Here is a 26,814-nt window from a genome sequence, read left to right as displayed (position 1 = left end):
CTTTCAAGCCGGCTGCGCTCTCGCGCTCGGCTCCGGCTCTTCTCTCCGCCTCCAAAAAAGAAACCCTGTGAACCTGATTGGCGTTCTCGCAATTTGGATTGACTGCAGGACATTTTTGGTAAATGTCATTCCGGAGGTTTCGCATGTGTCAATCTCCGAGAGAAAGGGAAAAAAAAGCGCCTCAGATTCTTTTCTTTTCCGCCTTTTCGGTTACAATCACTGCCGCCTTTGTGGATGCCTTTCCTCTCTCCCCCCCCCCCCTCCCTCTCCTTTTTTGTTTTTGCAGATTGTGTTGACAAGTGAGAAAGCGGGCTCAACGTGATTGTCAGTCCCTGACTTGCCGGCACACTTCCCACTGTTTTTCTCCGCGATTCAGTAACAATCCACAGTCGCATGTTAGGTGACCTGTCACTGCTCTTCTGGAGAGAGAGAACCAGGAGAGGGGGGGGGGGGGGGGGGCGAGGGGGGGGGAGAGTGAGGGGGTAGAGGGGCATCTTGCTGACAGAACTGTCTGCAGACATTGTATTTTTATGAGTGTACTGCTGAGTTGTGCCCGCCCGTGGGCCGCCTCATATTCAACTTCCATTGCCATTATTAGTTTGAAGCAGCGTATCCTCACAGCACCCCCCTGCATCGTCATCCACAGCGACACGCAGCAGCTGCCTTTGACACGGCATCACCGAGTTGAAAGTCTCCACCGCCGGGACGCGAGGTGAAGGGAGAAACAGTCAAAGCCCAACGCGCTTCAAAACACACTTTGAAATGATAAGAATCTGTATACAATAGACTTTATTGTTGAATCCGGTACATTTTTGGTAGGTGTTTGTTTTTTTGTTTTGTTTTTTCTTCCTGATGTGTCGCTAACTTATCATGGACAGAGTGAGTTCTGCATGACGTCAAGGGGTTTCTTGAAAAGAACCACATTCCGTAGATACAAATGTCCATATAAAAAAATGCTCGGCGCCGCTGCCGTGCAGCAGTGACGGCCACGCGGGCACTACGCTGTCGCAAAAGTCACGCTCTGGATTCCTCCGCCTCCGTCGGGTAGAAAATAGACAAAAATAATCTTTTTATATACTTTCCAGAAATCTCCAAAAAACATCAAGTGATCACAACGTAAGGTAATAAATGACAATCTCGGTTATCAGCAAGTAAAGCAAATAGACATTTAGCAAAATAATTTTTCTCTGACTTTATAATATACTGTAACGTGACAATTTCTTTATATATTCTGCATTTTCCCCCCCTCCCCTCTGATTTTCATTGATGACAATCTCTTATTGATCAAGTAAATGAAAAATTTTAAACTACAATCAAGGGTAAAGTTAGATTTGAAAAAAAGAAAATATTTATGCAGCATTCATTTTCTTGCATCTTAGTGTTCTCATCTATGATAGCAACGGAAAATATGAACGATTGTTCAGTAAAAAAAAAAAAAAAAGAGGCTAAAACAAAGAAAAGATACTTGAGGCACACAGTTGTCGACGTTTTTTTTTTTTTTTTTATCTCGTCTTCTCTCCCGTCAAATCAATGTTTTCAAAACAAAAGCAACATGAAGAAAAAAAAAAAAAAGAAGTGAAAAATGGAAACAGAAACAAAACCAATTTCTTCGCGGCCAGTTAGAGTTTTGTCATTGGTATGTGCAGGCTGTTCCACGGTCCCATCCACAGCTCGTCCTCCTCGGACAGTGTGTGCTCGCTGTGGGACTCCAGCGTCTCTCGGCTGTCCCTGTGGTTGTCCACACACGTCTCTCGCTCCTCGCTCACACACAGGCCGCCGCTGCCGCCGCCGCCGTTTCTCTCAACCGACACCTTGGCGATACTGTTTTTGGAGCCGAACCCTCGGACGTCCGCGGGCCCCAGGGAGCCGGAGGAGGAGGAGGAGCAGCGGGTGCTGAGGTTGGCGTCGGCGGTGGAGGCGAGGCGCGGGCCCGACCCGAGCTCCGCCTCCTCCGCGCACCCCTCGATGCTGACGGGCTCCTCGTGGGTCACGCCCAGTTTGTCCAGTTTCTTGAAGTGCTTGCTGAGGCGGCAGGGGGAGCCCCCCTTCAGGTTGTTGGGGTGGGGCATCCTGCGAGTTCGCACGATGGTGCCGTTGTGCGCGAGGTAGATGCTGCCGTTGATGTGGCCGTGGCTGTTGGCCAGTCGGCTCCGCTGGGCCTCGCCGCCGCCGCCGCCCTCCTCCCCCGAGATGCCGTTGGTCTCGTTGCCCTGGTCGACCACCAGCTTAATCCGCTTTATCTTTCCCTGCTGAGGACGGAAGAGGAGGCGGAAGAGGAAGAGGAAAAGGGAGGAGTCAAGGTTAATGTGTGTAAAATTCTATGGAAAAATTGTTGTTCATAATAATAAGTCCTTGGAAAGGTTTCTCTGCTGCTGCACTCAAATATGAATATCGTAAAGAATGAGAAATGCCAGTATTGTTGTGATACAGACGTCTTGGTTCAATACAGTCTGCATTTATTATCTCTAATAAATGCAGACAGCTCTATTTTCAAGCTATGTTTTTTGTTTAAATAACTCAGTACATGTAATTCTTTATTATCAAAGAGCACATTTTTATACAGTCATAACCACACTAGATAAGTCTCGTCACGTTGGCCAAGTTTCGGATCAATTGTCATTCCACTGAGAAAAACCAATATGATCTTCGGAAGAAGGAGCAGGTTCAACAATCTGAAGTCTAAAAATAGAGCAGCATGCAAAATCCCACAGCAAAAACACGAGCATAGTATAAAGCGGTGAAAGTAGAGCACCAGAAAATACAAATGAGACATTTTGAAGAGGGGTGCGGGGGGGGGGGGGGGGGCGGGGGGGGGCGGGGGGGGGGGGGAGTAGAGAGCAATATCTACAGCAGGAAACCACCACCGAGCTCTGAGAGGAGCTGTAGAAGAAGAAGAAGTAGATGATGGAAACACCCTGCAGGGGGCGGCAGCGATACTTCCTCGAGCTCATGCAAAGGGCGAGTTGATTTCACACGCTCTTACTTGACAGTGGACAAAACAAGCGTCTGGCTAGAACGCCGTGGAGTTTCCCTCCAACTCCGAGTCGGTGCCCGAAGTCGTCTGTGTTTCCCTGGACGCGGCCGAGCTGCTCTGGGAGGATTTGTCCGAGGAGATGGCGTCCTCGTCCACCTCGGTGATGGGCGACAGCCCGCCGTACATCTCCAGGGACGTGTTGCTGAGGCTTCTGACGTCGGTGCCGTACGGGGGGCCGGCAGTAGCGGCGGCGGGCGGAGAAGAGGGTCCCGGGTCAGCTGACCCTCCGTCGCTGAGCTCGCTGGTCGACTCTTTGCTCTCGTCAGCCGTCTCCGACTCTTCTTCCTCTTCTTCGCTCTCCTCTGTGATCGTGTCCTCGGACCTGTAACTCCGGATGGACTTCCTGGAACTCTTGCTCCCCCTGGTGGACAGGGAACTGGCCGAAGTCTCCCCGCTAGTCACTGAACTCTGGTCGGTCACCTGACTGCCGGAGGACGACCCTCCAGCGGACTCTGACCCGGACGCCGACGTCCTCTGGCTGGACCAGCGGGACGATGCGCTCTCACTTCCTGAAGCCGACTCTGCGTCGCTAGCCGTTCCTGTCCCAGACTCGGCCTCACTCATTTCCTCACCGGACTTCTCGGAGGTTGGCGCACTTCCGGACGATCTGGATATCTGGGACGACCTCAAGCTGGAGCCAGATGTTAATGTGTCACTGCTGCCTCTTCTGCTGCCACTCTCACTGTCACTTCTCGTGGCTTTACTACCGCTGGCACTGCCACTAATGCTGCCGCTAGCACTGCCGCTCCCGCTCCCGCTAGCGCTGCCACTGCCGCTCCCGCTAGTGCTGCCACTGCCGCTCCCGCTAGTGCTGCCACTGCGGCTGCCACTTCCCTGGCTGCTGCCAGTACCGCTGCTGCCTGAAGCGCTGCTGCCTGAAGCACTACTACCTTTGCTGGCCTCGGTAGCTGAAGATTTCATGGAGGAGCGGGCAGATGAACTGCTTCCTCTGGTGCTTCCAGAAGCCTCCTCCTCTTCCTCTTCTTCCTCGTCCGTCTCTTCACCAGACTCCTCCTCTGTTCCGGAACTCTTCCCTGTGCTCGTGTCTTTCTCGGTCGCTGTTCCTGTCCCGGATTCTGTCCCTTTCTCAGATTCAGACTCTTTGTCGGACTCGGACTCCTTCTCAGATTCGGATTCTTTCTCAGTTTCCGAACTTCCGGACTTGCTTGAGCCTGACCCTTTCTCCGACCCGGAGTCTCGTTCGGTCCCGGATTCTTTCTCGCTCACTGATCCCTTCTCGGTTTCCTCTCCTTCTGACTTGGACTCTTCATCAGAGTCCCCTGGTTCTCCGTCAGGCTCTTCCTCAGAGTCCACGGTGCTTTCGTTGGCATCGTCCCGGTCCAAGTCCACTTTCAGATAATCTCTGTCAACGCTGCTTTTCTCTGAGGACTCGTCATCCGAGCCTTTCTCCTTACTGCTCCCGCTAGCGCCTGCCTCCGGCTCGCTCTCTGTGACACTAATGGAGACTTTGGACTTCTTCTCATCGTCACTGGTGACTTGTGAAGACGCTTCCTCCCTCTCGCTGCCGGTGACCGAGCTACGACTTACGCTGCCCTGTGACTTCCGCCGCCGCTGCAACCTGTTCCCAAGGTTGATTTTCCTGAAAACTTTGCCGAGGCGGCTCCGGGTATCTGATTTGTTGTCGATTGGTCCCGGGGGTGCCGGTCCATCACTCAAACTCTCCTGGCTGTCAATACGGCGGGCCGACATCAGTTTTGCATAATCCTTATCCTTCTTCCCGGCACCAAACATCTTCAACAACTTGGCTTTCTTCCATGGAGACGTGCCAGACGCACCAGCTGGCTGTTCTCCTCCCTTGGTAGCAGCGAGAAGTTTGCTGAGTTTCAAGACAGACTTCAGTCTCTTGGCAGCCTTGGAGCGATCGCCCGCCTCGGCTGGCTCGACTTGTTGGCTTTCATCCTCCGGCGGGACGTCCCTGAAAGCGACTCTCTTCGGTGGACCTCTGCCCCGCATTCCACCACGGCCCCTCATTCCGCCTCGACCCTACGACAGTCATATTTAATTTAGCAACCTTTTCTTTTTAATGAAGTGTCAGAGGGTGACAGCGCGGTAATATTAATACATAGGGCGCACGACCTATGGAGACATTGAGCAGACATCTCGAGATGTCAAAAAGCATCAAGTTCAGCTGTAAGGAACGGTAATACCTCAGGGCCGCGGGGGCCGTAGTAATACCCATCATCCTCCATGATCACCTCTCCATACTCGTCGTACACAGGTGTGATCAGCCTCCTCTGACTGCCATACTGAGGAATGTCATACCTGTGGAATAACGGCACAAAAAAAAAAACCCTGATATGACAAACATACAGATGTCAAGATATTGCACAACCACTAGGGACAGCCTCAATCTTTTTTATTGCACCAATGACACTTTTGAGAATGTGTGATATTTTAACACAGCGCCCGCATGGACACATACAGTCGGCTGTGGGTTTTGCATTTCTTCCTAAAAAAAGAAAAAAAATCACTGACAAAACTGGAATGAGTGTAAAATGCAAACGCTGTTCCATGAATGAATATACAGCAGAGTGCATGTTTGTTCATCTTCATTAGAGGGTTGCATAATTCATTTTGCAGATCCTTAAAACATGCTGAGACCTCAACCTGTAAGAGGAAAATATAATAGCTCAGGGCTATTGACACATTCACAAGATATATATATATAAAAAAATACCCTCACCCTAAATGCACCACTTTCTATTCTGTAGGATGTTTGGCGACCTCGCTTTTATGAGAGGATATTCAAATGAGACTTTCTGAGCTCTTTGCCGGTGGCAATTTGAGTTAAATACAAAAGTGTTTGTTTGTGGGTTTCTTTTGTGTTATATTTGTATTCATGGGGAAAACTGGTGGAGAATGACCCGATCAGAGTGTCGACTGGGTTTTTACAATTTTTTCCCCCCACTTTAGGCTGTGAACATTAGTGCGACGGATGGCCTCAATCGGTTTACATTATTAAGTCTAATCCGATTACACTTGTGATGCTCAAGTTTTAAAACAAACTTTGGGTGTAAACCATTAAAATAGAACGGGAGCAAGGCCGGCGTGAGTCAGCCTCGCTGAGCAACAGCCAAGGTAATTAGAGCTACCGGGGATGACAGCTCGGCCCGTGAGTAACCTCACTGGCAATTACACCACTGGATTTCAATACGGCCGATATTTTATAATTTGCCAGATTTTTTTGACAGCGATTTAAGCCTGCGAGGTGCTCGAGCTTCTCCTCCTGTTTTATCAAAACCTGCACACCAATTCCCCCGAGTGCCGCAAGTCACCTGCTACTGAACGCCAGTGTTTAATGAACATCGATTTCTCGGCAGCTGCTACAGCTTTGAGTTCCACAGGTTTTTTTTTCCCTCTTAAGACCATATGGGCCAAGAAGGAGGAGAGCCTAAATACCCTTCATCCATTTAATCGTGGGAAAAGACTTTTCACAGTCTCAGGTGTCTTGACTCATGGCGGCATAATTGATCTCATTTGATACGGAGTGAAAGGTTAAATGCTGAGATGTACAAGTGAGAAGGCAGCACTACTTATGCTGATAATGCTTTCTTCAAAAAAAAAAAAAAAAAATCTTTATAATGTATTCCTACTCCTGAGTCTGGTAAGTTTAGAACAAATAAGCCGCGCTGATGAAATGTATTATCATGAAAAACGCGATCAATTCCTCTGATTTCTGGCGAGACTAACAGGAGGCGGACGCCGGGCCGCATGCTCACCCTTGGTCGTAATTATAGTAGTCCTGCGTGTAGTAGTCCTGGCCCGGGTCAATACCCGACTCCATGGAGAGCTCCTGCAAATTGGAGAGGCAGAGAGAAAGAGAGAAATTACTCAGCACTTCTTGCAGAGAGACAGTAGAGCAGCAACACGCGTTGGAGGGGTTAGTGTGGCGTGGCTGCAGCCCTGTGAAATAGGAGGAGCAGGAGTGGCTCTACCTCAGGTCTCAGAAGAGATGGCCTCAGCAGCTGCTGTTGCTGCCAAAGATTGTTACAGAGGAGGGGATGAAGCGATGCGAGGAGAGAGGAGGGCCAGGAGAGACACAGAGACGAGGAAGAATCAGATTTACAGTCAGAAAATGCAGGATTGTTTTTTTTTTTTTAATATACCCATGTTTTATAACAGAGGTAGGGGGAGGGGCCAGAAAAAAAGGGAAGATTAAGGAATGCAAAGGGAAATCAGAAATTGCAACGGCAGCGAAAACCCGTATCGTGACTGATGATAAAAAAAACGCTTTCAAGCCACGGAGTGCCAGATGGACGCGCTTTGCTTATTCCCCGATTCTTTATATTGTTTTTACCAGAGGGGGAAAAAAAATGGAAAAAGAAAAGTCATCAAAATGCTTATCTGCTTTTTGACAGCAGCGCCGGAGAATAAAAAAACAGCTTTTGAATCACACCTGAACTGTAACGTCAGTGTCAGAGGTCCTATCGACAGCATCTCACCCTGATGTAATTTCTGTTTTCCATCAAGTGCGTCGCAAGATAAGAATAATGGGCAGCCTCAGGCGCGGCCAAAAAAAAAAAAAAAAAAAAAAAAAAAGAACGAAAAAGAAAGAAAAAAAATCTGGCACAACAGATTAAAAAAAAAAACAACAACAACCAAACGAATGCAGGCAGGAAGTGCTCACCTGTCTGCCGTAGCCTCGCCTCCTGTGTGACGCAGAGGGAAAGAAACGAGAGAGAACAATGAATGTGGATTCTCGAGGGGATCTCCAGTGCTTTCAGATAAATGGAAGGCTAAGTCTACAGGGCTAACGTGTCTGTCTACAAACTGCTGATCAAGGAAGAAAAGGGCAACTTTACTTACTTTGCATTTTCTTGTGCTAACCTACAGAGTTTTTGTTTTGTTTTATTTTTTATTCAAGAGAGACCCGAGGGGCCTTTCGTGCGATCACGCTGGCCTCGGGTGCCCTCGCCATCCTACACTGTCTAATCTAAATGGGAAGAAAAGGCCGGGCACATTACAATTTGAACACAATTTGCATTTCCTTGTAAAAGAGAACAAACACAGGACTCAAGTTCTGACTTCTTTGGAATGGATGACACGTTAACGTGCATCAGCAGCCATTTCACTTCATCAGACCTCAGACAGCTGCTCCTGAGGACAGCAGTAGTAAAAAAAATTAAAAAAAACAAAATAAACAGGAGCATTAACAGGATCACAAGCGGGCAAGTGGAACCTTTGTGGAGAGCCTCGTAAATTATGACGACTTCCACACTCAGATATATGGCCAAACGATGATGTGGGCTTCCTCTGGAGAGCCGTAATCTGTTATTATGGGCAGGTACCAGGGGGACAAGGTAGAGCCATATGGCCACACCTCCCAGTGGAGAGCTTGACGGGGGTAGGGGATCTGATGGATGACCCGCTGGCACGGCAGCTAGCGACTCCTGCCTCGCGCCAAGACAAAGAGAAATGGCTCCGAGGGCGGCGGCCACAGGAGGTTTGCACAAGTGGAGGCGGAAAAAGATGAGACGGAGAGAAAGAAGGAAGAAAAACACGCTGCTTGAGATACTGTCGCTAACGGCCCTTCTGGCAGGCGTGTGGGTGCGACACACAAGTTGCCAATATATTTGTCAGTTTGTCCGCGGCGAGGAGCTGGGCAACTCTTTTTCAGCCCAAAGTCAAACAGTAGCGGGCCGAACATCAGCCGCCACCGTAGAGTTCAATGTTCCCGTCAGGACGTTCAGCTTACGGCCATCAAACTGCTCCATCAGCACCGCGGCTGGAATCTTGGTTTGATGAATGAGCCAGAAGAAACGCAAACACGAGCGACAGACGCAAGACAGCCGCTATGTTTGCAGGCAAACCTTTTCTTGGGAACCTCAAGAAACACACACACAAAAAAAAAAAGAAAACGCAAAAAAACAAAAAAAAGAAGGCGCATATGGACTCACAGATGGTTTGGAGGACACTGTCAATGAGGCCGGGGCCGTATTGGCAGGGATAACTTGAGGTACGCAAGCCGTTAACTTAACAGCGTAACGTTAGCTGCGGCAAAACTTCCTGTCGTGCAGTTTTATATCGGCCGTAACGGCCAATCAGCTATCAGAGCTGCGTCGCAGCGGCGGCGGTTTCATTCTGCCGCTCAGCACCGACGCGTCGAAAAGCAAACAAACAACAAAATGGGATATTATTTTTGAAGGTAAACACCGCAGCTTGGAAGCAGTAACGTCCTCGTGTAGTTTGGAACGTGTGTGCGTCTCTTTTGTACAGCGAGTCCGAACTGCTTCACTGCTTCACTGCTGCTGCTGCTGCTGGTCGCCATCAGCGCACCAAGACATCTGTGTGATATCCGCAAGTGGCTCGGCTTCAACTGTGCGCGAGGCTGAGTCAGCCAAGCGGAGACGTCAGATGTCCCTTGACCATCCGACAGCTGGTCAACGGCTCAGGAAGTGACGCTGAACGAGACGCGGCCCGACACTAAAACGCATCGTGTGGCTCAATATTGGACCCAAACCTGGAATAAAACATGCAGCGTCTGCACAGCTCCGCTTCCCACGAGCAGAGGCGGTGTCGGAGTGGCTTCCGTGTTCCGGCGGTAAAAGCAACTAAAGTTCGGGCCAATTGTTGGAAAAAGTTGGACATTTTGATGACACTCAAAATGACGGATCTCCTGCGAGGGCTTTAAGCTGCTACTCAACGGCATATTTGACATTTTGAGAGTTTGACAGACAGAAAAGTCGTGAAGAGAGATTGGGGGAAAATTGTTTCAAACTCAGCTTTTTTTAATTCATTTTTTGATATTTATCAAAATATGTCAAATGCTTTCATTCTTTTTTTCGCCCCGCACCCATTGATGACTCATCGCTCGCGACGCCAAAGACTTGCTTGCAATGCGGGAGAAACCAGCCTGAAGGCCGCCAGCATCATTGCCATTAGCATTATCATCATTTTCGACAAGAGATTACCGCACGCGGCGAACACGGAATACAGAATTAGCAGGCATTCAATCTGCCTATCAGGGGAATGAGCGATGAATCAAACATTACATTGCTCGGCTAGCGAGAATACCAAGACCGGCTGCCTTTGGGCATGAAGGGTGAGATGAACACATAGAGGGTACAAGGAGGAGAGACCGAGAGGGGGTAGGTGTTTAACAAAAAAAAGAAAGCCAAGAAATAAAGTAGGGACAGAGGTTGCATTGCAATGAGTGAAAAAGAAGGAAATAGAATCTCCCGAGATCCACGAGGAAGGATTAAAAAGACGGCTTAAGGATTGAAAAGTATCAGCGGCAACTACTGAGGGTGAGGAAGTGCGAGGGAGGGATAAATGAAGGGAGGGAAAGGGAGGGAAAGAGAGAGAGAGAGTGCGGACAAATGGGAGAAGCAGAAGGTCGGAGAGGCTGCGGTTGGAAAGCAGAGGATAACAGTAGCTGACAGTCCCACAGGCAGCGGCCCTGGTTAATGATTGATTGGTTCTTTAATTAGCCTTTTCCAGTGCGCAGCCCCGGCACCACAGCGCCTACTTTATCACGCTGGGAGAATCTCGGCAGACATGTGAACAGACAGCTCCCCCAGCGCTCGGCCGTCTCCTTCCCACACCGGCCTGCCGGGGGGGGGGGGGGACGCCGAGGGTGTCTGCGCCGGCGCTCCGGCCCGAGATAAGAAAATGTTTCCAATTAGAAGTGCAGAATGTCAATGTCTGAGGATAACGCAGATGAGTTTATTTGCATGCAAGGTTGATTCCGGGGATGGTAGCTGGCGCATGCTTTTTCTTTTCTCTCTCTGTCATTTCTGCGCGCGTTACTTCCTGTTGAGGGACGGGGGTTCGTGTGATGGCAATTCATCGAAACAACGTTGCGAATATGTTTTAATCATGTACTATTTAATAAGGTGCCGAGAACCTTGGGAGAAAATTTGCATATCTTTTGGAGATTTTTAATGTTTATGCTAATTTCCACCATTTTGGAGGAAGAAACCGTTTAACAACATTTTCCAGTTTTGCAAGCCCGTCTCCGACATTCAGGCTCTCATCTTGCAGAAGAGAACAAGGAACAAATTAAAAAAAAAAAAAAAAAATCTGCAGCCAGAGCAAAGCGGGAACAGAGCCGAGGGCTGTGGGATCCGTATGTTTGCGGGTCATTATGCTACTTTAAATCAATTATGGCTCGTAAAGTTTATTGCTACGCTTATAAGCTGGTAAAACACACTAAAACTATTAAAAAATGGACTTCAATGCAAATTTAGGGGCCTTATTTCACACTGATGTCAAGCAGTCCAGATGGTGGCAACAAGCTAAGCAAAGGTAATACTGTAAAAAAAAAAAGAAAAAAAAAGCCCCACATACTGTCGAGGTACGAGGTATGAGTCCACACTGTTGAACTGACCGTGTTCATTTGGCTGAATAGTAAAATATGATTTCCCACATTAAACCACCTCATTTAAAAAAAAGCACTGCATACATGCAAAACAAGAACAGAAAAGACAAGAGCAGAAAAGTAAAGCATGAACATGGATGAAGTGAAATAAAAGTGTAAAAGTCCAGAACAAAGGAGAAGAGGAAGTTGGAGACGTCAGAAGAGAGTCGAGTGAGAGGAAATATCTTCGCTGAGCTCGGCAGAGATTGGACTCGTCTCCGACTGGCCCGTCTGCGATTCCTCTGCTGGGCCGTTTTCTAAGTTCGCCTCGTTTTCTGAGCAGTTCGTCGTCGGCTCGCTCTGACCTTTGGGGCCGGGCGGGTCCATTTTGGGCTCGTCCCATTGGCCACCGCCCTCCGGCTGGCCGGCGCCCTGCGGCTCCTCGGCCGCCTGTGGCTTCTGGCCCAACTTGGTCGGCGCCTTGCGGCTCTTGTCCACCTGGCTGTACATGTTGGCCACGGACCTCTCGATGTCGGCCAGGTTCTGGATGTTTTTCAGGATCCCCTTCAGCTCCCGGGTCCTGCCGGCGCCGCCCCCCCCCGGTGCCTCGGGGGGAGGGGGGGGCTGCTTCCGCTGCGAGACGGGCCGCAGTGAGGAGGCGGGCGGCAGGTAGGCCGGCGCAAACTGCACGGCCGGACGCGCCAGGTCGCCGGCGGCGGGGGAGGGTGGGGGAGGCAGGGGCGGCGGGGGAGGGGGGAGGAGGTGCTTGGAAGGCAGGGAAGGCGGGGAAGGTGGGGAAGGTGGGGAAGGTGGGGAAAGGCAGGGGGAGGGGGGAGGAAGAGGATGGGGGTCGTACTGGGGCTTGTAGGGACGGGGGGGAGGCGGAGGGGGGGACGAGGGCGGGGGAGGAGGCTGGTGGGTGGGAGGAGGCGGCGGCGAGGGTGAGGGCGAGGGCGGGGCAGGGGGAGGCGGAGGCGGGTCCTCCGGCGGGTCCGGGATGATCTCCACCATGATCTGACACGGCTGCACCGTCACGTAGCTGCAGATGCTGGAGCTGAAGCGGCGGAGCACCGGCGGCGTGCGGGGCCTCTGGCCGCCCACCGGCCACAGCCCCTCCCCCGTCCCGGGTGGCGAGTCCCGGCCCAGCGGTGGCGGGCTGTACGAGTGGTCCATGACGGAGAGCAGCGCGAGGTCGGCGGTCACGTCGTCACGGAGCAGGACGGAGGAGAGCGAGCCCAGCGAGTCGCGGCTGCGCTGCTGCGCCTGCTGCTCGAACTGCCGCGCCTGCTCGCGCACTGACAGCTTGGCCTCGCCGAAGCCGCCGGGCTGCAGAGCCTCTGAGTTCTCCTGCCGCTCCAGCCCTGACCCCCTCGCCGCCGCCGCCGCCCGGCCGAGCAGCAGCTCCCAGTCGTCCAGGTCCATCAGCGCTCGTCTCCTCGGCTCGCCGAAGGCGCCGGCGCCCCCGTGGAGGCGGGCGGGGACGGACCAGGCCCAGGCCGACCCGGCCGAGGGGTCGGGGGAGAAGGGGGGGCTGCTGTCGTCGTAGACGGGGTTGCGGGTGGTGAGCGGGTTCCAGTCGGAGAGGAAGGTCACGTTGCTCTCGGACCGAGGCGCGTGACCGCGCAGCGCTCCGTTGCTGCGGGAGGCGGCCACGGAGCCACGGCCGAAGACGTTGAGAAGCCTCTGGCGGTCGGCCTCCTCGGCGGCCGACTTTTTAGCCCTGAACCGAGCAGAGAGGGCGGAGGTGAAGAAGAAAGAAGAGACCTGAGCCCGGAGAAAGACTGATGGCCTACGGCTGAGAGCGGCGACGGAACGGAGGAGGAGGAAGAGGAGGAGGCGGAGGAGATGCAGAAGGGGGAGGAAGTGAAGGAGGAGGAGGACAGGGAGGAAGAGGAAGAGGTGATGGAGGTGGTGCAGGAAGAGGAAAGGGAGGAAGAGGCAGTGGAGGAGGTGAAGGAAGAAGAAAAGGAGAAATAAGGGAAGGAGGAGGAGGAAAAAGGAGGACAGAGAGGAGAAGGAAGAAGAGTAGGAGGTTAAAGAGAAGGCAGAAGAAGAGGAGGAACTAGAGGAGGACGAGGAGGAGGTGAAGGAAGAGGAGGAGGGGGAGGAGGCATCAGCGCCATAGCTACCTTGTTGTCTAACTGGTTACCAGTCCCAGCATTGTGACTGCTGCTGCTGGAATGATTCAATCTCTTCTCTCTCTTCTCTGTTTGGTACTTTTTGCAGGGAACTGAACTGGTGGCCTTCGACTACATTTAAGCAAAACGGAGTCAAAAAGTCTCCTAACTAAAATATATGCAGAGCTTGTGCTGAAGGTTTCTAGCTAAAATTGACTGCTTTGCCATTGAGACGCCTGCAAACAGGGTTTCTGCTCTGAAGACACGAGCTTCAACTTCCGTCAGCTCACTTCAATAGAGGTGCTCAGCAGGGGCGCTTGCCTCATCTTAACACGGCTGGCGTCGGTTGCCCCAAAAACACACGGCGCCACTCGACACAGAAAGTCGGGCCGCCTCATCTCCTCCTTCTTCTTCTGCTAGTTTTGAACAGGGCGACTTGCCGACAGCGAAGGCACCAATTAATCACGCATAAAACCGCACGGCCGCCGCGGCGTTAACGGCCTCCGTAAAATGCAACCAGCACGGCTTGGAGCACGCTAGCTCTTAATTGGATACTAACGTTAGCCACTTCACGCTCTCAACAAACGGCATATTGGGTACTACAACAGCATGACGGCGCTTGTGCTTCCAATATTCCCATTTGTCCGGGGTGTGAAGTGCATCCTTGTTCCAAATACAATTTCTGGCACCGTTTTGACTGTTTGATAACGCTTGCGGTAAGTGTGAAGCACTTCGCACACTCGAAATTTAGCCATGTAGTGCAGAAGTATGGGATTTGGAAGGCATCTCTTGTGATCATTTGAGAGATTATTTTGCAATCAGTCACAACACTGTAGGACATAATCAAGAGGATGGCAAATCACATTGGGGTGATTAATTATTCTGCAGCTACTTGGGCTCAAACTACGGGCCTGTAGGAAGACAGTTTTGCTTTTCTAAGAACACAGAAATCCATAACACGCTTCTCAAAACACGAAACTTGGAAGACGTTCAAATTTAATAGCGGACAATCAAACAAATCCTAGAGGCGGGAGGAGGAGACTAGCTACGCTACAGTTGTCGTAGTGTCGTTACTTACTGCAGTCTAAATCCAGAGAGACAAACAGTGGAGAGGAGAGAAACAGATCAACAGTAAGATCGCAGAAACAGCAATGAGTGCGAAAAAGAAACTTAATATTGCTCTCCTGATCACTCTGCTGAACCACACACACACACACACACACACACACACACACACACACACACACACACACACACACACACACACACACACACACACACACACACGCGCTCTCGTGTTTTAATAGTGTTTTCATAAGAGCAGGCCCTGATGCCAGGTGAGTCTCCCTCCCTCCAATCTCCACCGCAGCTTTTTTCTTTCCAGCTGATGAACCTGCAGCAGCAGCAGCAGCAGCAGCAGCGGCTGCGGTCAGCAAATCCCTCCACGCCTCCCCCATCAAACGTCTGCTTTCTTTTTCCCAGAGCCGTTGTGACGCCAACGGCCGTTCGGCTTCCACCGTGTTGTAAATCCAAACTATTGAACGCCGAGGATCGGCGCAACCCGCCAGCCGTCACACACACACGTCCACACTGATGACAGCACAGCACAGAAGACTCTGGGCTTCGAAGAGATTCTTGTTCCCTTTTTGAACCTTTTCTGAAAGTCTTACCTCAAGGGGCGGGGGAGGGGTCTTGCAAAAACGCAACTTAAAAAACTACAGATTTTAAAGTCGCACAACCAACTAAGTTTTTTCAGCAACAATTAGACAACCAGTCCTTCGCTGGGGCAGATTTAACTACAGCAGCTGTAGCTAAATAACCAACCACAGTCCTTTGAGGGATCAACAGATGCAGCAGCTTCTGCATGTAGCAGCAGCGACAGAAGCAACAACACAAAGCCCAGTCCCCCCAGTGTGCAGCTCTCAGTATCATACCGCAAAAAAAATAAAAAAATAAAAAAATAAAATCCCCTCGAGCGAGAGGCGCTACCTGCCCGACACGAGGGGAGATGAGGTGGTGGGGGAGATAATGAGGGTTCGCGGCCGACTCACATGCTGCCGTCGCCCAGCTCCTCGTACAGGTTAGCGATGGGAGCTCCTGCCGGAGGCGCCTTCCCTCCCGGAGGCAAAGCCATCTGAATCCTGGCCGTCTTGGCGCACTCGGCCTGTCGCCTGTGGAGAGCAAGACACGTGCGCGTGTGTCTTCAGTGCACATGTGTTGGAAGCACACAGCTGTCTGGTCTGAATTAGAAAGAACTGACGAAAGAAAAAGCCTCTGGTGTTTTTTTTTCTTTTTTATAAAGGATGAATTTTCGTGGCGGGGATCGTGCGTCAGCGTATCGCCACAGATAGCAATATGATGGTGTTGGTTGAGATGGAGATCACAGTGTAATGTGATAAATAAATACTTTTAATTTGTGTATTTTTGTACTGTATTTAAACTACAACAAATATATGTATATTATTATTTATTTTTTTTACCTTTTTTTTAACGAAATGATACCAAATTAACTTAAAATAAAACGTATCAACTTAAAAACAAATTAACTGGGGGAAGGAGGGGGTGGGGGGTGAACAATGATACGCACTAAAAGAGAAACTGTACAATCAAATGGAAAACACAGAAATGGTGGTTTACTTACTCTTTGAACCTGGTGACACGTGTCGGTTGGTACACGGATGCAGGAAGGGAGGGGAAGAGAAGAAAAACGCATGAATGATGATGACAATATAATTGGCAATATACACAGGAAGACACTCTGGCACTGTATACGCAGACCAAAGAGCTTTTGAAAACCTGTTTTTCTCAAAAATCAGCCTCTGGTTTGATTCGTTACCTGCCTCCGTCTTTTACTTCCTCCACACACACACACACACACACGCGCACACGCCAACATTCCGTACACGGACTGACGTCCACGCTGACGTCTTCCCAACTACTGCTTTTCCCGGTTCACGGCATAAAAAACGACGAGAGGGCTAAAGCGCGCTCTGCTTTAACTGCGCATCAGGGGCGAGAATTTTCTTTTTCTGTCTACATCATGAGGCACTCAAACCTTCAGCAGTGACTACAGGGGTCGAAATGTGAAAGTGGGCTTTTTGACACTGAGCGCTGCGGCCAGCAGCATTATGTCCTCACACTGTCGAGCTGAGAGACACACAATCGCACAATCCAAAAGGTCCTTTAGGCAGTTTTTTTTTTTAAACACAGCTTTCATAGTAATAGTCTGATAGTTTTTACTGAAACAAATCAAATTTATCTTAAGTTATTCCAACTGTTGCATGACGTCTAATGGGATTAAAATCATTCCGAGGATTCAGATTTTCAGACGGCTGCTGTGAAGGCTTGACGAGGTGAGTAAAGAAGACGCATTCAGAGCTGTAAGCCTAATATTTAGACGTCGGACACGCCCACGCGCTTGTTGGATTAGCGGCCATTCCTCAGGTAACTGTTGCTGTCTTACATAACACAGGCTCTCAATCAAACACACTATAATTACACTCAAATCAATGCGCTGATGCACATAACTGCAGCTGCAAAGTGGCAACTACTGTCTGTTATTTCTACACACACTTTTCTCCCCACATCGTTACTACATATTTGCACAAAGAATGAATCTTCCGCATGGAAATGAATACAAAAAAAAAAAAAAGACACCCAGGTTTTAACAGCTCGACTCATTTGTGCAACTTAACAGCAAAAGCCACTTGTTGACTCGCAGACAAGAAGGCCGCCGTGGTTCCCTCGCACCCGAGCAAAGCCGGCGCCGGCTTAGCGCCATCTGCTGCGACAGTTTGAGTTTGAGGTCGCCGCGTTTCAGCGGCGGCGGCGAAAAGGACGACAACTCTGCACCATCTGCCCCGAATAAACATCCCTGTCTGAGTGCCGCCGTTTGCACATCGTCATCATCATCATCTTAAAACTTTGTGTTGAGCAAACGGCGCTCTGGTCTCCCTCCTTTTATGCCACGGGTCTCCCGAGCCACTCTTGTTTTGGGACCCGTAAAATATTTGGGGGCTCGTCCGGGATTGGGGAGGAGCGAACAGGGGAGGAGAGGTCGGGTTGCACGTAACAATCCTCATCATCCGTGGCAGCAAATGGACAATTAGCGGCGGCGAAATTGGGCAACTTCGAAAATCTGCAATTTCCTTTTTTTTTCCCGCTCAAAACAATGAAAGCGTCACATATTTATGAATGGCAGAGTGTGCGCGCGTGCGTGTGCGTGTGTGTGTCAACAAGGGGCTTCCGGGGCCCCCGCAGAAACAGGGCGGCGTTTGCCGCGCCTGCGTCACGCGGCGATGATGAAGCGGCGCCGAGACGCACTGTGACGGTCGCAATCGGCGCTGGATATTTGTCACAAATGAGTGTTAATTAATCTGCTTTCACAGAGCACGAGCAGGGAGATTAGCCCAGCAGAGTGCGCAGTCAGCATGTCTGATGAGCCGCGGAGAGACAGAGAGGAGTCGCACACACACACACAAACACACACACAGAGGCAGGCAGCAGCCAAGCTAAAGGTTCTCCTGCTTCATCTTCCAGACAAGACGTGATGTCCTCTTCTTCTATTTGCTTTTCAAAATATTTTTTTTTAGCTGCTGACGGTGCTGCTGGTACCACACCAGCAGCTGCATGACGCACATTCAAACATAAAAGCATGTAAACTGTTGAGGATGAGAGAGGGAGGGAGAGAGAGAGAGTGAGAGAGCGTTTAGAACGCAGAGCTTGACACTATACCTCCTGTCTTAGCGACTTAATTGAAACAGATATTTCCTTGTGACTCCCCGACAGGTGACTAAAGATGATAAATGGCAGAAACTGTGATTTTATTATTATTTTTATCATCATTATTGTTGTCCATCCATCCATTTTCAATACCTGCTTCCTCCTGCACTCAGGGTTGCGGGGGTCTGCTGGAGCCTATTCAAGCTGCCATAGTGCATAGTGCCATAGACAAACCACCATTCACACTCACACACGCACACCTACGGACAATTTAGTGTTCCCAATTCACCTCACATGCATGTTTTTGGACTGTGAGAGGAAGCTGGAGAACCTGGAGAGAACCCACGACAGACACAGGGAGAACATGCAAACTCACAGGAAGGCTCCAGGCCCGGAATCGAACCCACAACCTTCTTGCTAGGAGGCCTAACCACTACACCACCGTATAGTAGTAGCAGTAGTCATAGTAGTAGTAGTAGTAGTAGTAGTCGTCATCATAGTAGTAGTCGTAACGGTAGAAGCAATAGTAGTAGTAGTAGTCATAGTAGTAGTAGTCGTAGCAGTAGTAGTCGTAGCAGTAGTAGCAATAGTAGTATCAGTAGTCATAGTAGTAGTAGTAGTAGTCATGATAGTAGTATTTGTTGTAGTAGTAGTAGCAGTCGTAGTAGTAGCAGTAGTCATTATAGTAGTAGTAGTAGCAGTAGTAGCAATAGTAGTAGTAATAGTAGTAGTAGTAGAAGCAGCAGTAGTAGTAGTAGCAGTAGTAGTAGTAGCAGTAGTCATAGTAGTAGTAGTAGTAGCGTAGTAGCTGTAGTCATAGTAGTAGTAGTAGCAGTAGTAGTAGTCATAGTAGTAGTATTTGCCATAGTCGTAGGAGTAGCAGCAATAGTAGTAGTAGCAGTAGCAGTAGTAGTAGTCAAAGTAGTAGTAGTCATGGCAGTAGTAGTCATAGTAGCAGTAGTAGCAGTAGTAGTCATGGTAGTATTAGTAGCAGTAGTAGTCATGGTAGCAGCAGTAGCAGCAGTAGAAGTATCACTACTACTATTGGTATCTGGACTCACTGTTTGTAGGTGACCATGACGATGAGGATGGCGGGGATGCAGCACAGGATGATGATGATGGCCAGCGCCAGCAGCGCTCCCTCCGTGTAGCCCACTGCCTGGGCCGCCTTCTTCACGCTGGCCACGATGTCCGGCGAGCGGATCTCCAGGATGCGGCCGCCCTCGCCCAGATACGGCTGGAACTCCTTGTTGATTTCCAGCACGTTGCCGTCGAGGAATCTGCCGTTCGCCCAGGGGGAGAGAGCGGAGGAAGAACGAACAGAAGAAACAAAAGCCGGGCGTGAATGTTAGCTGTTTTGATCTCAAAGGCCACAAATTATGCAGAATTATTATTTTTTTTAACGGCGTCTCAGTCTCGTTGAGTTTATCCCTTAATTCTTGCACTCTTTTCAGAAATGAACGGAAACGTACGTCTATCCCGTGTCGTTTTTGCATTTACATTTTCAAGGTCCAGCGACATAATCATTACTAACAGGAGGCTAAAAAAAACTGCCCTTTACATAAAAATCCAAGTCCTTCGTTCCTTTCCATCGGTCTGGAACGATACTTGAAAATAGGTACAACACAGGGCCATTCAAGTAGCTTAACTAATATTTTTTGTAAGAATACTTTCAATGTGATTGTGATGGGAACCGACAGTGCAGCACAAATTGACGTCGCTGGAAGGATGAAAACAACTGTTCCTGCCTTTGTGCCTGTGACCGGTTTTATTTTTCCACCAGAGCGGCAAACAGAGACTTTTATCTACAAAACATTAAGATTTCAATGCGATGCGATGGGGAAAGTTAAGAAATGTAGCTTTTAACAGTGCACAGTAATTAGCTGCAAGACGCCGAAATACACACACACACACACACACACACACAGTGAACGTGACCTCTTTATACGACTGCCAATACGCCAATACGATTCCAAACTCTCTCTGGAATTAGCTTTCAGGATTACTGCACAATAAACATGCACTGGCCAGCTGCTGTAACACTGTTATCTAACAGCGGCCGGACCGGCGCTGAATCACAAGAGAGAGCAAAGTGCCGTATTCGATTACCGCCACTTGTGTCCGTTGACGGCTGAATAAATGAGCGGAGACGGCGGTTATTAACTGGTTTATCTAGGGGGGGCTACACGGGGGAGATCACAAAGGCTGTAGTGGAGGTGGCGAGAAAGAGAGAGAGGGAGAGAGAGAGAGAAAGGACGGTGGCATGCAGTCTGATCAAACAGTAGATATATTACATGCAATTACTCCGCAACACCGTCAGACGTGGTCCGCATGGCTGAGAAGCGGTTTTCATCTATTCTGAAAGGGCGATATCTCCATCTAGCCGAGCTGACTGGGATCACAGCGGGCGACGCTGGAGAGGCCTCGTCTAAATGAGCTTTTGTCTCGGCAGAGGCTGCCTCTTGTGATAACGCAGATTGCGACTGCGTTCATTAAAGAGAAGAGATGCTTTTACGACACGAGCGTCGCCGTCTCCTCCCCCTGTTCAGAATTACAGTGGAGACACTCAACCCCACGGTCAAGGACACTTTTTAAATGTTGCCTTTGAATTAATTCGGGACGGACAACAAAACGCTTCTCGACGCACGTCTGCGTTGGGCCGCGCCCCCGACGAATGAACCGTCTAATGCCGGAATAAAGGGGGGGTCGGCTAAACAGAATTGGCACCCGCCATAGATGAAGAGAAATACAGACATAAGATGGTGTCAGGCGGCCGACTGTGAGATAAGCGGGACGGCAAATTGGCGGCGAGTGAAGAGGACAAATGAGATGGCGGGGGTGTTGCCTATTGATTGGCCAGTCTCATGCTCTGATGGATTTTCCTTTTCTAAATTGGTGCCACATCAGTTTGACAGCAGCGGGCGGGCGGGCGGGCGGGCAGCGGGGGCGGGGAGGAGAAAAAAACAAAACGCGGGGAGGCGTCTGCAAGGTAAGGCCAAGGACTTTCATTGCTTGGTGGGTCCTGCCGGCTGGACGTGGCACCTCGCTGCTTCACCGTAAAAGTAATGCAACTCCTGGCGCAACTCCAGGCTGTCGGACAAGCGTCTGCGGCCCCGCCGCCGAGTGTTTATGGCTTAATGTCGCCGCTGCCTTTCCACGTGTCAACGATTCCCACGTCTGTCCTCAACTGTGTATCCGGTTTTACCTAAATCGACCTCTTCGCCTTTTTCCGTGTTCACCTGGCAGCTCGGTTTGGGTTGGTTTTTAATCGGGGCAAAGAGCTTTGAGCAGTGAAAGGAGACGGAACAAGGAACAGAAAAGACGTCCTTGTTAATCTCTGGCCCTCAAACCGATGCCTTTTAATTGTGATTGGTCAGAGGATTCGTCCAGTCGCCTCGCTGGCCTTCCTTTTCCAAACGCCGTCCCAGCGGCTCTACAGTGAAATCGATCTGGAGGATTTATGCAACGTTCCACGCTGTGTGTCACGTTGTTGATATATGGGAAAGTCTGGTGTACTCTGCCTTCTTTTCAGTGGGAAGAAGGCAGATGGGGGGGAAAAGGCATCGGTGTGGAGGCGGAGCCGGGAAAGAGACTTATTGTAGGGACGCGCGGGCGGGGGGGGGGGGGGGGGGCGGCAGACAGCAGGTTCATCAGGGCATCGGATTAAAGCCGACAGCGACGGCGGCGCTCCAATAAATATCAAACACTCACTTGAAGAGCTCCTTGGGCGAAATGGCCCTGTTGGTCAGCGGGTCGATGGCGTACACCATCAGGTCTGACTTACTGTAGTCCTCCAGCTCAAAGCCATCGCCGTGGCGACGCGGCCCAATGGACTCCACGATTACCTTGGCGCCGGGGATCTGGTCCTGCACGTGGCGCTCCAGGATGCTGAGACACAAAGAAACATTCAGAACCGCGTCTGAAACATCACAGGTTGAGATTTGGACTGGACGACGGGTCCAATCGCCCCGCAGCTGTGATCGTGCTCACGCTCGTGCAGGTTCGTGAGGCAGTGCCACCTCCTCGGCGGCGCACTTCTTCCAGCCGCGCTGAAGGTCAAGGAGGTGCAGCGGCGCGGAGCACTAGCGGCACTCAATCAAAGTGGGTGTCGGGGGGGTCAAACACGGTCGGTCGCGGTACGGACCGCCCCAGGCGAGCTCAACCCGCAGAGCCACCCCCCACCGTCGCCCCCTAGTGCGAAAACCCTCGAAAAACAACCGCTAACACCTGTTTTGCCTTTTAGATTGACTAATTAAACTAAAAGCTGTGACCAAAGAGCTGCAGGAGCAGGGCCATTGAATCTCTATCATTACATAATTTGTGGCGAGAGAAAACAGACTCTGGGGGGGACGGAGTCATTAGTTAATCCATGACCTGAACTGATTGTTCAGCGCTGACTGAACAAATGTTTAAAGTAGTCGTCGTCGCCCCCCCCCCCCCCAGGAGCCCTCCACTGCCGCGTGCCATTACTGTCAGTGAATCGCACACTTTGCTGCTGAACATATTCAGAAAAAAAAAAAAAAAAAAAAGCCTCCACCTTGAACTCATATGCACACAGAATGACGGAGTTTTGCTCCGTCAGTTTCATATTAAATCAATCATTGAATGGAAACTGAAACGAAGCGCCGCTTGCATTCCAAGTGAGATCTTCACTCATCTAAACTGAGTCATTTCAATGAGACACATTTATGTTTTTTGGGTGTGTGTGTGTGTGTGTGTGGTGGGGTTCATGTTAAACGTGGTCCTACCTGATGAGCTGGTCCTTTTTCTCCTCCACCAACGTCGGCGGGACGGTGGACACGACCACCTGCATGTCCAGCGCGTTGACCACAGACACCTGTCGGACGCAGAGGACCAGGATGAGACCCGGACCGACCCTCGCGGGTCCACACGAGTTCTGCCAACCCCATTCGAAGCGCCTAGTTTTCCTTTTTTTCTCCCCCGACCTCATAATTGTCTGCCTGCATTAGCGCCACGCCGGGGAATTAACAGCTTCTGATTCTAATGCCTCAGTTAAGCACGTATGCAAAAAGACTCGGCAAAAATCCCCCCGTGTGGCTCCTGTGAAATTAGCCTTCCCCTGAAAATTAATGAGCAGCGCCGCGGTCAGGTACTCGCTGCACTCTCCCATCCAGCCAATGTCCCAGACCCTCCTTCTGTCTCGTTAGAGGCTTGTTAGCCGGCCATATTTCACTGGAAAGGGGGGGGGGGAAATGAGCCCGCCGCAGTCAGTGGAGATAAACATTTAATAGGCGGGCAAGGCTGAGCCCAATCACAGCAGGTTCGTGAGAAAATTATTGTGCGGCGGCGGCGGTGGTGGTGGTGGTGGTGGTGAGGGGGGGCAGCGTTCACAGATGTGAGAGGGACACAACCACAACCACACACACACACACACACACACACACACACACACACACACACACACACACACACACACACACACACACACACCAGACTTTTAACATCACATCAAAATATTTTCGGACTAACTAAAAAACGCCTGAAGTTCTAAATATTTGAAGCAGTGACACTTTTAGGGTTTGGAGGGGGAAAAATTGAAATCCAGCCCTGGAGCAGTTTCCTCAATCTTTAAGCTGAAAATGATCCTGCTCAAATTCACAAATCTGGCCAATGACTCTCTTTAAATAGGAAGCTAACTGGCATAAGAATGAAAAAGCCAAGGTTAAAACAAAAGACCCAACACAAAAATATCTGAATAAATGTGACAAGACGTATGATGTGTTTTTCTTCCTTGTATGGCTGTGACATATTCGCACGGAAAGAGAAAAATACCAGAATGTAAACGAAATACACGTGACTCGTGAAAAAAGGGGAACAAACAAACCGAACGTGCCCGGAGGAAATTTGAAATGATTCCTCAGCGCACAGCGGAGGCCACGTGTCAACTGTCTTGTACTAAATAACTGGATAAACAGGAACACGCTAGCGAGGACAAAAATAAAATAAAATATATAGCTCAATCAAGGCCCATTATGGGCAGACTGGTACACGGAGAAACAAAGCACAGGTTCTTCCAAAGTGGCAGAAAGGCAACACTTTTATTTTGCAGGGGTGAAGCTGCTGTTGGGTTATAACTGTTCATCTCTAGCTGTGGCTTGTGATACACCAGTCAGTCTCAGTCAGTCTAAAGTCTGTGCAATGCAGCCATGAAGCCTGTTTTTTTTCCAAATGTACAGTCACTGTACTTGGATATGATCGGATAGGCTTCACTTTGCAGAAGTCATGGTTCGTCAAAAATAGGCAAACCTCAAAATTGAGGTTAAAAAAAAGTGTTTTTTTTTTACACGTCATCATTCCCCCCCTCCCCCCACATTCTTTGAAAAAAAACTTTGAAAACAAGCTTTTTAAATTTCATTTCCTAGAAGCGGCCTCGGCTCCCTTCTGTTTCCAGCCGAAGTGAGATCTATAACAGCCTTCTTGGCTACAAAGAGCAACATGGGAAATTAAGGAAATGGAGACAATACTTCAAAAGGTCAAACTGCTTTAACAATTCCCGAGCATCGAACAATACCAGGAGGATTTAATCGAGGTGATTAACTGGTGTCAGATCTCCTGCAGGCTCCTGAAAGGGCCTCTTTTGTCGCACGGAAAACGGGCACAAAACCAAGTCGACGCTTTAAAGCTTTCCTCCCTGGTCCTGGTGTTAGCAATTCTTACAGAGGAAGACTTGGCGGGGAACTCACCACCACCTCGGCGCTGCTGCTGAGACCTTTGCCGTAGTCGTCGGTGGCGATGACCTGGAACTTGAAGTAGGACCGGCGCATGTTTCGGAACATCATGGCCGACTTGATGACGCCCGTGTAGGTTTCGATGACGAAGCTGTCCTGGCCCTCCTGCGTGGGCGGGATGATGAGGCGGTACGCCATCTCGCTGAAATTGCCCGTGTCCCTGTCGGTGGCCTGAGAAGTCAGAAGGGAGTTAAATTTGAATCCAGCAGCCGCAACAATACCAATACAAAGACCTGATCAAACCAACGAAGAATGACAGCGCTATTTTGCTTTAAATTTCCGCTATTATTAACGGTGTAGCAGTACTTAGTATAGAGATAATTCCTTTTACAATCCTTCTTATTATATAATTATATTATGGACAAAAAAGTATATATTTTTTTCCATTCCATGCAGTAAAAAGAGTTAATAGAAATATTATTGACGTATCGTGACCTTTCCAGCCAACACAACAAACCTGAATGTGAACAGATGGTTCAATCCGGCCATATCAGCTGGAGGACTCAGTCTATTTAGTGTTGGACAATCATTTTTTTTTTTTTTTTTTTTTCAAATTGAGTTCCATGCATCTCCAATATGGAGACCACAATGCTTCCGACAGCTCAGACATCAAACGCATATACAGGCAGTGATGCTGGTAAATATCTGCTTCCTCCTGGAGCCGTCGCTGGGGCAGGTGTTAATTAACGCATTGAGAGGCCGTCACTTCACTGTACAGTGGGCAGGGGGGATATCTTTTGAGGTTCAGTGGGGGGCAACCTATTGTCGAGTATGGGGTGAAGCCTCCCAGAGAGAAACGGTGTCATTTGGCAGCTCATTAATGCAATTACTTAGAGATTATGGATGAGGGTCGAGTGAGCGCCACATGGAGCAGAGTGTAATCGCGCCGCTTAATAAAATACGTCGTTGAACTTTGCCGTCCGGCTGAAATGGAGTTGACAAAGCGGCAAATAAAGCAAAAGCCCTCCGCCGCCGGTTAATTGCCGGCATGAAGGATGTCTGCGAGCCGCCGCCCGGGTCACGTGACCCTACCGGAGTCGGAGATGGGGGGGAAAGGTCAGAGGCGTCAGCGCGGACGGCGCAGCAGGCGTAGGGCGTTACTAACGAGTTCCCTCAGATATAGGGGGCGCCGCCGCTTCATGACTAATTAAGCCGAGTGTAAACACTGCACGCCGGCCAATAAACACTCTCAAGGAGACGCCGCTGTTGAGAGATTATACACACTGTTGCTCCTGAACGTTGGTGTTTGGTAGCCAATGAAAAAGCAGAAAAAAAAAAAGTATATAAAATAGCTGGTTGGCTGGTGGAAGACGGAACTGCCGGCCTCGACGACTTCTACATATTCAGAGTGCGAATGTGGATGAATAAATACAAATAAATGGCGCAGTTGCACTGAGCACACAGAGAAATTCTTTTGTGCGTCCTACAAAAGCCAAGACATGATAATTTGCTGAAGTGAAAACCAGGTTGGAGAGATGCAACCCTCGACTGCTGAGGGCATTTTCCCCTCTTTTTGTTAGAAAAAAAGTCCCTGCCGTATTTATTAATGACGACACAAAGAGATGCATTCAAGATTAATCAAATTGAAGTGTTTCTGCACAAACCTCTCCTGACCCGTGTGTCACAATATGGAACATAGAAACATCTTTAAAAAAGAAATGTAATTTCAATAAAGCTATTAAACACTGTTCCACTCTTAACTGTCTGGTCTGTACTTTCAGAGAAACATGACATGAAGCGTAGCCTCCTGTAACCTCTGAGTCAGATTCTTTATGTTTTGATCTTTCGGTCACATTTGAGATAACAGCGGACCCACGCAAAACATTCAAGGTTGCAATAAAAATCAGATCAGGGAGTTAATTTTTCTTTTTT

At 49.7% G+C, this 26,814-nt stretch overlaps 2 protein-coding genes across 2 annotated transcripts in view; both read right to left on the bottom strand.

Moving 5' to 3' along the window:
* Positions 1-479: 479 nt before the first annotated feature.
* Positions 480-26,814, bottom strand: part of LOC142896592 (protocadherin-15-like) — a 185,347-nt gene continuing 159,012 nt past the window's right edge. Inside the window, exons 28-38 of the mRNA XM_076038354.1 lie at positions 24,898-25,113; positions 22,942-23,030; positions 21,905-22,081; positions 19,255-19,473; positions 16,113-16,121; positions 15,523-15,642; positions 7,683-7,704; positions 6,991-7,029; positions 6,775-6,848; positions 5,203-5,317; positions 480-2,249 (exon numbers count right to left, since the gene is read on the bottom strand). Of these exons, the coding sequence (XP_075894469.1) occupies positions 1,620-2,249; positions 5,203-5,317; positions 6,775-6,848; positions 6,991-7,029; positions 7,683-7,704; positions 15,523-15,642; positions 16,113-16,121; positions 19,255-19,473; positions 21,905-22,081; positions 22,942-23,030; positions 24,898-25,113 (1,710 nt within the window). The 3' untranslated portion in view covers positions 480-1,619. The remainder of the gene's footprint in view (positions 2,250-5,202; positions 5,318-6,774; positions 6,849-6,990; positions 7,030-7,682; positions 7,705-15,522; positions 15,643-16,112; positions 16,122-19,254; positions 19,474-21,904; positions 22,082-22,941; positions 23,031-24,897; positions 25,114-26,814) is intronic.
* Positions 10,827-14,062, bottom strand: LOC142896647 (protocadherin-15-like). The gene is made up of 2 exons (XM_076038440.1): positions 14,031-14,062; positions 10,827-13,416 (listed from the first exon to the last, which is right to left on the bottom strand). Exons 1-2 carry the CDS (start codon positions 14,060-14,062, stop codon positions 11,571-11,573), a joined length of 1,878 nt encoding a protein of 625 aa, XP_075894555.1. The 3' UTR covers positions 10,827-11,570.

The sequence above is a fragment of the Nelusetta ayraudi genome, unplaced genomic scaffold (assembly GCF_046127955.1).
Source record: "Nelusetta ayraudi isolate G7.1 ecotype Tasmania unplaced genomic scaffold, CSIRO-AGI_Nayr_v1 ptg000056l, whole genome shotgun sequence".
NCBI lineage: Eukaryota > Metazoa > Chordata > Actinopteri > Tetraodontiformes > Monacanthidae > Nelusetta > Nelusetta ayraudi.
Note: the sequence above shows the minus strand (reverse complement) of the source record. Positions and strands in the feature narration are given on the sequence as shown.

Bases quoted from the DNA above. Each gene is read 5' to 3' on its own strand.
- LOC142896647 (XM_076038440.1), bottom strand. From the start codon at position 14,062: ATGCCGTTTGTTGAGAGCGTGAAGTGGCTAAC. The intron at 13,417-14,030 runs GTTAGTATCCAA...GTCCTCCTCTAG, and splicing joins GAGAGCGTGAAGTGGCTAAC to TTCCTCCTCTTCTTCTGCCT.